The 11,943-nt window shown below is 42.9% G+C and overlaps 1 protein-coding gene across 2 annotated transcripts; it reads left to right on the top strand.

The window, feature by feature from the left end:
• Positions 1-775: 775 nt before the first annotated feature.
• Positions 776-11,927, top strand: VTI1B (vesicle transport through interaction with t-SNAREs 1B). Of its 2 annotated transcripts, none has more exons than XM_050897285.1 (6): positions 776-1,047; positions 4,995-5,051; positions 6,296-6,487; positions 8,407-8,580; positions 10,484-10,545; positions 11,623-11,927. In XM_050897285.1, the coding sequence occupies exons 1-6, from the start codon at positions 928-930 to the stop codon at positions 11,717-11,719; spliced, it is 702 nt and encodes a 233-aa protein (XP_050753242.1). In that variant the 5' UTR covers positions 776-927; the 3' UTR covers positions 11,720-11,927. The 2 variants fall into 2 exon arrangements, with proteins under 2 accessions (XP_050753242.1, XP_050753241.1); XM_050897284.1 differs by having other exon boundaries at positions 777-1,042; positions 4,993-5,051.
• The last annotated feature ends 16 nt before the right edge of the window (positions 11,928-11,943 follow it).

Raw genomic sequence — 11,943 nt, 5'->3', positions numbered from 1 at the left:
CCCCGCCGCGGGTGTGCCCCCGCTTGGGAACACCCGCGGGCAGCAGGAGGCCGGCCGGCTCTGCGCCAGCAGGCTGCTGCTTTTTCCCCCGGGCAGCGCACGGCTCTGACCTGGGCCTCTCGGGACAATCTGAAACTGCCGCTTTAATTGCACTTTCCGATTAATAAGCCGAGACATACCTGAAGAGAAAGCCCAGCGGCTGTCTGGAAAGACATTCAAAATACATTTTCATAACCTCACGCCAAAGTTCATGACACTAACCGTAGCAAAACGTACGAAATTATGTACACGTATACGTAAGCACGCGTTGAGGGCTGGGAGAAACGCGGAGGTGGGTTCAGCGGTGCTCACTTTCACCTTTACCAGACCGCCTGAGAAATACAAGGTCCAGGGCACTGAATGGCGTTGCCTCCTCGCACGCCTGCCTCCTCGAAGCCTTGCGCCGTGCGCTGGCACCGGTGGTAGCGACCTCCGAGCGCCCCGCGCGCTGCCGCCGCGACGGGCACTGCCGCCTCCCCCAGGGAGCCTACAACTCCCAGCAGGCAGTGCGCGCCATGAGGCCCTCCCCCCCGCCCGCCACCAACCACCTTCTCGCGGCAGCCCGGGCCGGAGCCTGATGCGCCTTGGACGCCGGCGACCGGCGGGCGGCGTCGCCGACAGCCCTGTCGCAACGCGTGTGGCGACCCGCTCCCACGGGGAGCAGGCCGCGGCGGGCTGCCCGCGCTGCCGCCGCCGCGGGGCGGTTTTGCGGTCGGGCGGCGTTCCGGGCGCCCGGCTGCGCGAGGGGAGGCCCCCGCCGCCGCCGATGGCGGAAGTGCCTCGCGAGGGAGCGGCGATGCGTCGCGCAGCGCGTAGCCGAGGGGGCAGGGGGAGGCGGTAGCCGTCGCTGCCGCCGTCGCCGAGCGTGGCAGGAGGCGGCTGTCTGCCATGGCGGGCCGCGGCTCCGGGTCCTCGGAGCACCTGGAGCGGCTGCACGAGATCTTCCGGGGATTGCACGGAGACCTGCGGGGCGTCCCCGAGCGGCTGCGGGGCAGCGCGGCCGGTGAGGCGGGGGCGGGCGGCGGCCGTCCCTTGTTGCTTGGGGGAGGAGAGCGCAGCGGCCGCGGGACGGTGCGCGGGCAGCGGCCTGGGCTTTACCGGGAGCGGGACGGTGCGCGGGCAGCGGCCTGGGCTTTACCGGGAGCGGGGGCTCGGACGTCCGCTCCTGCCGCCGCCGTCTCTCTCCCTGTCGCTAGGGCCCGGCCGCGGCGGGGTCTGGCGGTGCTTTCCCTCCCTGCCTGCTTGGGGGCGGCTGGCCGTCCGGTTGGGGCTTCCCTGGGGGCGGCCTCTCGGGTAGCTGGGGCTTGCTGTAGGGCCGTTGCAGGGGTGCCGGGATGTTTCAGCATAGATAAACCTGGTTTTGCAGCCGGGAGGGCAAAGCCCCTTTAAGACAGCCTGTGTGTGGGGAAAGAGTTTGCCAGGGCAGTTGCAGGAATTGAGTGCATCGCTTTCGGTAGACTCCTCCTTGGAGGGGGCGGGCGGCTTTGCTAGGTCTGGCTTCACTGTGTGTTATTTTTCAGTTGCTGCTGTATTCTGGTAGCGTTGCTTTTGAGTATTAGGCCTGGTCATGCAAAGCTCCAGATATGTAAGTAGCGAGGCAGGTGTGCTGCTTTACTCCTCTGGAGCAGCTCCTCTTGTCTGCCAAATTTCAACTCTGTAGCCAAGTGCTGCTGTGCTGGGCTTCCAGGTTCAGTCTCATCTCTGAGGAGGAGTTGTTATTTGGATGTTATTTCATGCTGTTTCTAGACGAACTGCCTAAACTGCAGTGCTTTGGCGTTTTTTCTTTTTTTTGGTCACTGTTGGACTCTTGTTTAAAATCTCATCAGCAGAATTAAAAGCGGTTTTTATTATCACAACTGTCCACAACTATTTGGAGACTTACTGGAGAAGGTTTGCATTTTAAATGACTGTTTTAAAAGTCTGGTTTGTGCACTACCTACCCACAGACTAGAAAAAACTATCTATCAAGCTACACAAAGTTACATTAGAAGCAAAACCTGATTTTATGGGTATTTTTTATACCATACCAGTGGGTAAAACTCTGACAGAACACTTCTCGGTAGGATTTGGCATTGTGCTTCTAATTCAGTTCTTAATATTTGGCAGTATTCTGAGAACCGGAAAGAGAAGTGATCTGACAAGGAGAATTTTACCAATGTCACCGAATCTCTTTGATTAAATACTTCCTTCACATGAGAAACATGATACACAGTTATCATGAGCTACTGTAGCTCAGCTTGGGTTTTGTATCACAAGAATGAGTAGGGGTTATCAGCCATGTTCTGCACGTTTTTGCAATGCTTGTAGATTCCCCCCCCCCCCCAACAGATTACAAATAATTGCAAACTGATTTTTCAGACATGCTATGAAATTTTAATATGACTGTTCTATTCTTTAAATTTGTTGCTGAAAAAATCCTTGTAATATTTTTGGAAAGTATTTCTGAGAGAGTTTAAGATGTCAGGAATTTGTCTATCTGGTAAAGGCGTTCCACTGCCCTAATGTGCTTTGTTTGCTGCTTGTACTTATGGGGAGGGAGTGTATCTTTATTTTTGGAGTTATCTGATTCTGAAAACTTCAGGAGGTGATAAAAGATACCTTACATACTCTTGTAAGATGATTGGCACACTCTCAAACTCGAGGGAAGACAGACTCTGTAGTCCGTGGGACATCTTTGAGGGACAGAGGTTTGGAAATGCTGTTTCACTATATAAACAAATTCCTAGCTCTAGGAACAAATTTTTTCCTTCCAAATTTGTAAGAAGGCATTTTAAACAGCCTGGATCAGTTTCAAATATAGATACTTTCCTCTAAATTAATTCAGTTAGCTGTACTTTTCAACTGAATCTATTTCTAACTGATTGGAAATAGATCGGTTAAATGTTGATGAGCATGTGGGTAATGTTACTGTGGCTTAGGTACTTTTTACTTTTACTGCATTGAAAAAGTTCTCTCAATGTACTTTGAGTCGCAGTTTAATCCAGAGTGATATGAATTAAACTGCTCAATATATTCTGGCACTTCTGTTAGGCCAGATCCAGTATAATGCTTTCAAGCCACATTGCCTGATTTCTTGTTAGCACATAGGCAAAAAAATCTCAAGCCATTGCTACTTGACTTCTGGAAGCTAGCATTTCTTTGGCTGCTCGTTTATAAGTGCAGTGTCGTCTTAATTCGCTTGGGGGACACAAAGAAGGTAAAATACTGCTTTTTCAGTACTGCACCGGGTTTCAATTAGTTTGAAACAGCAGTTGTTTTAAGAGGGCACTACTCAAATCGGATTAGTGAAATGACCTGTATGAAACAAAATATTGACTTCTGAAGGCTGTTTTCCTGCGGTTCATGTCCATGATTTCACTTGCAACCCAGCTACACAAATAATTGCATCAGCACAAATGTACATGGTGGCAAATCATGGAGGAAGTTGAGGAGAGCGTATTTAGGAACCTCATAAGTTACCATTTCCTCCTGAATAAACTGGGATGTGAAACTGCATTTCCTGATACCAGCTAGTGTGTAATATATTAACAGTCATAATGTAGCTTAGTCTGTAATAATTCTGTGCGCTACTTGAGAGCATAGCTTCTTGTTAGATAATGGCTTTTAATTCTGTCTTAAGTTCTCTACAGTTCAAATTCCAGGGCTTAATATGAATTTGAACTGAAAAGGAAAGCCTACAGCTTAGGCATGTCATGTATATGAGAGAAGCTATATAAAAATGTTCGGATCACTTCAGATTTTTTTCCTATTCCCTGTTGAGAGCTCAGTGGTTTAAAAACTGCTTCTTTTGCAGAGGACCATATTTACAAAAAGGTATTATCAAGTTGTTTTTTTACTGCGATGACGTTTTCATAATGTTGTCTTTAATTTTGTCTTTAAGTTTGGTCAAATTAGAGTTTTACCAAGATGACTGTCTGCATTTTTTGCTACCCAAAATTTTACCTAAGACTGAGTTATTCTCTCCTGAGCGAGATGAATTAGGCTAGTGCATATTTATCAGATTTCTGATAGAATTTGGTTTCATTCGCAGTACTCTACAAGAGTCCTCTGGTGGTCGTCTTCAGTGCTTTTGCAAAAGCTTATAAAACATATATTTTTGCTCCATTGAGATAAGGGGATTTTCAGAATTATACTTTCATTGATTGTGGATATTAGAGAGGTATGATTTTTTTAACACTTGCAAAATACGTGTCTTAAGGTTTTGTTTAAAAATAGAATAACAGCGGTGAAACCCATTCTTTGGCCTCCAAAGCCCTAGATACAAGGATCCTAGCAAATGACTGTCTCAGACAACTAAAAGGTATGGTTTTGTTGGCTGATTCAAGCAACTGATGTCATTCCAGAAGAGAGGGAAGCATTTGGGCATTAATCTGTGAACCTGAGGTGATATGTTAATGGCATCTTTAATCTCCGAGTACTCTAGAATGCTTATCCCGTTTACCTAGTTACTTTATGACCATGAGAATCCAGAGTGCCCTATCTGCCAGGAACTTCAGGGCTCACTTGGAAATGTAGATTGACTTGATCAAATCCACATTACAGTTTCAGCCTTCAGTAATCTTGCCAAATGTGTGCAAAAAATAAGAAATATTTATGAGCTGTTTACCAACATGTCCCCTTTGTTATTCTTTCAAGTTAAATGTTTTTCAACACGCAATTCTGTCAGTGGCGACTGGAGGATAATAGGTCAGAAAAATATTTCAGGTTTGAAAAATGACTTCTTTTGTCTACCAGAGGTAGTGGCCAGCATTTGGAAGGGTGGTTTCTGCTCTCTCCCCCCACCCGTTCTGAAAAGTTGTTGTAAGAGCAGGCTGTTCCTGTTTGAGGTAAATTTTGACCTGGCGTCTCTGTAGTCAGCCATCTGTGGCAGCTTCCTTGTCTATAATGGATTGAGTTGGAGTACTGTTGTCATTTCTGTATAGTTTATCTGACATATGACTTTTTCTTTCACAGAGGAGAAGAAAAAACTAGTTCGAGAATTTGATGAGAAACAGCGTGAAGCAAACGAAACGGTAAACATAAGTCTGGCCTTTCTGACCGGTTGAAATATTGATGCCTTAAAAAGGACAGTACTTCCAAATTTTACTTTCTTTATGGATCCTATTCTGGCAGGCAGATGTTGTATTTTTTTCATATTTAATTGATCTGATAGGTGTGTCTGTGTTTGTCAAGACTGTTGTATATATCTATATACAGATATAGACAAATATTCTTACATGCGGGTTTGGGGTTTTTTTTGAGTGCTCGGTTTGGATATCGCCTTCCCTTTGTTGAACAAAGGAGAGTGATAGAGGTGCAATTAAAATTGCTAGAGATTGTAGGGAGGGCATGTAGAGAATCTGCTGATTTTTTTTTTTTTTTTTTTTTCTCCTCCCTACTGTCTTTTTTTCATGTGGGTCTTAACCCATCTGATCTTTCTATAATAGTCCGATGGTTAAATATCAGGGACCTTGAATATTTGAAACCTCTATTATATAGGCTTCCTGGACAGCAGGTGACATGGAACAGCACAAAAAAAACCCCATGTGACTTGTCCTTTTAAGAAAGACATTATGGATTAAGCTTTCTTTTCATCTTAATGTGCTATTTGTTAGGATGTTTTTGAGTCACAGCTGAACATGATGCTTTATTCCTCTAACTTACTCGCTTTTAATGATGTGTATCTGTGTAGGTGATGTATAAGATGTAGAGCTCATATTGTGAGAGAGCTCACATTGGCGGACAGCTTTAAGCATTGTGAATTTGTAACAACTGTCACTAAAAGTTGATGTGAAAATTCACACATCCAAAATCTCAGGGTTTACAAATTCTAACTCTGGTTGCCAGGCCCAGATGTTCAGAGGGTGAATTTAGTGGCATGCCTACCTATGCAATAGATCTCTGTTGCATAGATATGACGAGAAGCTGATACCCATCCTATAAATGCTTAAACCATGTGAAAGTGAGAAATGCAAATTTTGAAGTTAGAGAGTGATGTTTCAGAAAAAATCAAGCATTTAAGCTTGACTTTTTTTTTTTTTTTTTTTTTTTTCTCCCTTGAGGCATTGTGTATCTGAAAATCCATGTGGGCTGAACAGCATTAGGCAGAATGGTGTACTTGGTACTAGATGAGGGGTATAGGGTTTGGGGTTAATCCTCCTCGCCCAGTCACAGAAAAACATGTGAATCCCTTCGTCTGGTGGTGACTTTTGAGTATAGCTGCTGGTAAGAATAGATTTGGTGCTTTAAAAAATAAATGCGTTTTCTTTCATTAAAGCTGCGGGAAATGGAGGAAGAACTGAAGTATGCTCCTCTGCCTTTCCGCAACCAAATGATGAGCAAAATCCGGGCGTACAGAAGAGACCTCTCCATGTTCCAGAGAGAGATGAGAAGCACAGATTTGGGATTGGGTGCTGGAAGTCAAAGCGATATAAAATATGGAATCTTCTCCACAGAAAATGAACAGAGTGTGAGAATTAGATATATATTTTATTTAACATTGCTGTGATCGTTTAAAAATAATATTCCAGATGTATTGTTTACAGTGTTTCTACTTTAGTCCGCTTAGCTTCTGTGCTTGTATATCTCTCTGCATGTGTCCTGGTTTCGGCTGGGACAGAGTTAATTTTCTTCTTAGTAGCTGGTACAGTGCTGTGTTTTGGATTTAGTGTCAGAATAATGTTGATAACACACTGATGTTTTAGTTGTTGCTAAGTAGCGCTTATCTTAAGCCAAGGACTTTTCAGTTTCCCACGCTCCGCCAGCAAGCAGGTGTGCAAGAAGCTGGGAGGGAGCATAGCCGGGGCAGCTGACCTGAACTAGCCAAAGGGGTATTCCATACCATGGAACGTCATGCCCAGTATATAAACAGGGGAAGTTGGCTGGGAGGGGCGGATTGCTGCTCAGGCATCAGTCAGCGAGTGGTGAGCAATTGCATTGTGCATCACTTGTCTTTTCTTGGGTGTTATTTCTTTTTTCTTTTGTTATATTCCTTTTAATTACTATTATTATTATTATTATTAGTTAGTAGTGTATTTTATTTTACTTTAGTTATTAAACTGTTCTTATCTCAACCCACGAGTTTTACTTTTTTTTTTCCTCCTCCCCACCCCACTGGGAGTGGCGAGGGGGAAGCGGCTGCGTGGTGCTTAGTTGCTGGCTGGGGTTAAACCACGACAGCATATAACATGAATATCTCAGGGAGGAGAAAGAACGCCTAGAACTCAAAGGAGAGCTTTTCTGTTCTAAAACAAAGATATGAGTATAATCAAAATGGAACTCCTTGAATGCCATGCAGTTAGTAACTTACACAACATTCTGTACTGAAATGCTTTATCATTCCCCTACAGCAGTGAAAACACAAAAGTGATGCTACTGACTGAGAAGAAAGCTTAACTGATCTAGTTTTAGTCTCCAAAACTAGCAAAGTGTGTAAATCATGCACTGTATAGGTTCTTTGGTAGAATTCTCTTTTAAGCAATCTCAGTGTAAATAATTTCGAGAAAATACAAGAAGTCATCCTCTAGCACTTTGTTCTCTATGGATGTGTGGCTACAGCGCAAGAAATACACCAATTTCTTTGTTTACCAGATATGCTTAGATATATCTGAGGTAGTGAGGCTGAATCTGCTTATTATCTTCAAAGTGCTGTCATCTGTACAGAAAGTTCATGGACGTGGGCTTTTTGTTTGTCTGCCTTAGATAAGGAAGGTTTGAGGGAGGCTCTTTCCTTAGTATCTCGTTCTGCAGTAGCTTGGTAAGTTTTTCCATGTGATTCCTCTTGATTGATTCCTCTCAAACCTGAGAGCAGGGTAGTAGATTAGACTTTCTGAAGCTTAAGAAAATACTTTATTTTGAGCTACCTTTTGACCCTAAGGTCAGCAAACATTTCTTATCCTCTAGCCGAGGTTACTGGCATGAGAAGAGGATCTTTGTTACTTAGCAGTCCATCTGTTAGTGCTGTTTGTTCCTAATCCTTTTTACTGTAAGCTCTTAATGATCTCCCTGGCAACCAACTGTGAAGTCACAAATAAGACTGAATTTAGATATGAATGGAAGGAAAAGTTAGCATCGGGAAAGCAAAGATATTATTTTCATGTAAATGTTCTTTGATGGAAAAGTAAATTGTTGCGAAGACAGTTTTTTGTAACTGTTTTAACTCTTTAGCTGTGTGTCCTTCTTTTTCAAGGTTTAACCAGATTTGGCCATAATCTCACAATGTGATGAAGAACTCTTTCAAAATTAACTGGGCTACATCAGTTAACATAAGAAGCATGTACAGCTGATACAAATGGATGGCCTATGGAGTCACGTCCTAACTTTTTAATATGTCAGAAGCTTAATACCTCTGTCTTTGTGCTTAATAGTTAAGCATATGTTATTTTTCAGACTAACCTGCAGTCACAGAGGGTGCTGCTTCTCCAGGGAACAGACAGCCTGAACCGAGCCAGTCAGAGCATTGAGCGCTCGCACCGAATTGCTGCTGAAACAGACCAGATTGGCACCGATATAATTGAAGAACTTGGGGAGCAGCGGGAGCAACTGGAACGCACCAAGAGCAGAGTAAGCAGAGAAACTGTGGGCGTTGTATTGAAACAACCTGATGTTAGCTTAGTGGGAACTGTATGCCAGTAGTTACTCTCGGAGACCTCCCTAGACATGGTAATCCCATTGATGTTTCTACAGACCAAATCTAGGCTGCCACGTTTCTACGCTGTGCTCATAAAAGGAAAGTAATTACTGTAGGAGGGCCCAAAGCACAGTGGCCAAATGTCTGCTGCTGTGTCTGTGCAAGATTGGATATTAGACCTATAAACCTGCTTAAAAAAATAGCACTGCTGAAAAAATTACAAATTTTAAAAAAATGCTAAGGAGTTGCCCACCACTAGATTACTAGTAAAGTTTAGGTTTGGGAGGCAGTTAGCAAGTTCTCCTAATGAAATGAAATTTAATAGAAGCTTAATTACTAACCTTCTGATATTTGTAGGTTAGCTAAGGAGGGAGAAGGTGGTGTGAGACAAGATGCCTGTTCCTCATCCTTGGGTCAAGCAGCTGTGCTTCTACTGTGGAAGCTTTAAAAAGTAGTTCATTTGTTTTGTTTACACACATATGCAAAACTGAGAATTCGACTTTTGAAGTAATAAACTGATGGGATTTTCTGTGTGTACAAGGGATCCCGAGTGTAAAGCTTTTAGGTGAGTGACTTGCAGGGGGATGCTGAGTTTGGCAAGTAAGCACGCTCAGACAAAACAAAAAGCATCCCCCTTTTCTTGGGAGTTACCTCTACTCATTGCAACAAAGCCTGTAGCTTTTTCATTTAAGTAGTTTTTCGATTTCAGTCAGAATTTGATTTGCCCTGCTCCCAAATTTCAGTTGGAGAGCAGGAAAGGAAGTGTGATCTTAAGATTTATAGGTATAGTTTTTGTCTGTTCTCTTTCTAATAAAAAGTATTACAGTCCTTCAAGCACGTCAGTCTATCCACGGATTGTTCATGAAGTTGTGACTTTTATTGTGAGCCTTCTAGGCATTGTATTGCTGAATTGTATTAACCACACATTCCAGCTAAAAGCAGACTTTCTTCTTGCTTGGTCTTTCATAGCAAAGATTGGAAATCTAGTATGCTGTGAATGGATTTGGTAGTTTTCTTCCCAGCTTGGTCCAGTCCATCTCAGTGCAAAGGAAGGTACCTGCAGGGCCAGTTTTGCAGTTGAGGGCAATAGCTTAAACTACAGAGAAATTGTGCAGGCAGGTGTCTGTGCTGCTAAGTGACCTGGCTTGCCTTTCACTTTCCTTGAAGGTTTGGAAGTGGAATAGCGAAATCTTACCTGGAGACCTCCAGTGGCCATACATCATGAATCCTGACTCTGTTTGTGAGACAACAGCTTTTTTAGTTGTCCATAACCTCAATTATGTGCTTAATAGCTGAGAAATACTTGACAGTTCATTTCTGAGCATTACAAAGCTGAAATGGATTATCTATTAACAGTTCAGAGCTCATATCCACTGGGTCACTTAGGCCTGTCAGTGCAACGGGGTTCTTTCTTTGCTAGAAATTGAACAGCGTTTCAGACAGTTCCAGATACGCACTGGGGAGAACACATCAGTATCATTTTCTTCTGGTGTCAACAACTAGAATAAAGAAATGAAATTTAATGAAAGGAGCTAATACCGACTTTCTGATATTTGTAGACTAACTAAGGGGCAGAAAGTGATCCTAAATTGCATATTTTTGTATGTATCTAAAGGAAAGTATCTATGAAAGTCTTACTTCCTCCTTAGAAAGGAGACAATACTTCCAGCTTCTGTTGTGTATAGAGAACAATGTTGTCTCCGAATTTTGAAAATATATGCTTAGCCTTTGTCCCATTATTAATTGCAACATTTCAACACCAGCTACTTGTAGGTGCATCTTAACAGAGTTGCCATATACTTGTTCAACTGACAAATAACTTTTGGTTGTTCTTAGTTGGTGAATACAAGTGAGAACTTGAGCAAGAGTCGCAAGATTCTACGTTCCATGTCCAGGAGGTGAGTAGCGTGACTGACTTGGAGCAGCACTCGGCAGGTAGCATTGTTGCCTGCCGGTTTCAGGCAAAAAACCAAATAGTGTGTCAGCTGGAACTGCAGGGAGGTTTTAGGGAATGTGTAAGCAGAATGTGTACCCATGTGCAGATGCTAATTTGTGTTTTCTCCTTTCTGGTAATCACTTAATGGAGTACAGGTAGTTGAACACTACTGAATTTGTGCTGCTCATTTAGGATGATAAGGGGTCTTTAACCATCCGGCATGATAAATTGTGGTGAGGACGTAAGCAAGTTACAGTGAATTGGTAGTGGTAACTTCAGATGCAACTCCTTGTTATTCAGGTTGGAAAAAGCTGTGCCATAAATCCCTGCAGCATTAAGCGAGTTAGATGTCTGATGACATGGACAAATCCGTTTAGCCCATAGTAATGCCCTAGGGTAGCTAGACTGTCATGCGAGAAACTCTGAGCCTGACCATATACTATTTTGATGACTAAAGCCTTGGCTGCTTAAGTGTATTTACAGTTTCTTAACTATATGGTTTAATTATCCTTATAAACCGGTTCATGGAGTATATTTCCAGTAGGTACTTCTGGCCTAACAACCTTTTCTTTATACCCATTTCTAAAGGAAGTTATGATAACTGTATAATTTTCAATAGTAAAAGTACATTATTATTTTGAGATTTTATAGTTTTACTTCAGCTACATAGTTCCAAGTAAAAGCACCACAATGTGGGTTTTAGCACAGGAGTTCAGCTGCTGTTTTCCTCTTTGCTTAATTGAATGAGTAGGCACGTATAGAGCAGACTGATCTGCCTTATGTGGGGCAGGGGAAGAGGAACAGAACTGCTGCTCTTGAAGTAGAAGATTTAAGCAGAATTTCCAGGAAAACATGAGTAGGAAACTACTGAGTTTGTCCCTTCCTGCTTGTTAAGAGCTATTCGAATAGCACTTTGTGGTCTAGCTGAAACAGGGAGTATACTTATTGAAGGTAAAATGGTGATCAAATTATCTAGAATCTGCTTTCATAATCAAGGGGAAAAAAACTATCTTGGATTTTTTTTATTTTTTAACTCTAGAGTAACCACTAATAAGTTGTTGCTGTCAATTATCATCATCCTGGAACTAGCCATCCTAGGAGGTGTGGTCTACTACAAGTTCTTTCGCAGCAGATGAATCTTCATGACTGAGATGAGCTTTTCCACTGTTGAGGAACCGGATGGGCTGTCTGTTCCCTTTGACTGTCTGAGGATTGAACTGTCTCATGAGGCAGCATGTTCAACTGAAACTGTACTGACACTAGAAAGACAGAGAATGGGAGTAAAAGGAGAATGCAGATACAGACTTGAACTACTGGTAAGATTAACAGGAAGGTAATAAATATTTTATTGTCTCAATTT

This window comes from Gymnogyps californianus, chromosome 5, assembly GCF_018139145.2.
Source record: "Gymnogyps californianus isolate 813 chromosome 5, ASM1813914v2, whole genome shotgun sequence".
In the NCBI taxonomy this organism is placed as follows: Eukaryota; Metazoa; Chordata; class Aves; order Accipitriformes; family Cathartidae; genus Gymnogyps; species Gymnogyps californianus.
The sequence above is the reverse complement of the archived record's forward strand: the minus strand, read 5'-3'. Positions and strand labels throughout refer to the sequence as shown.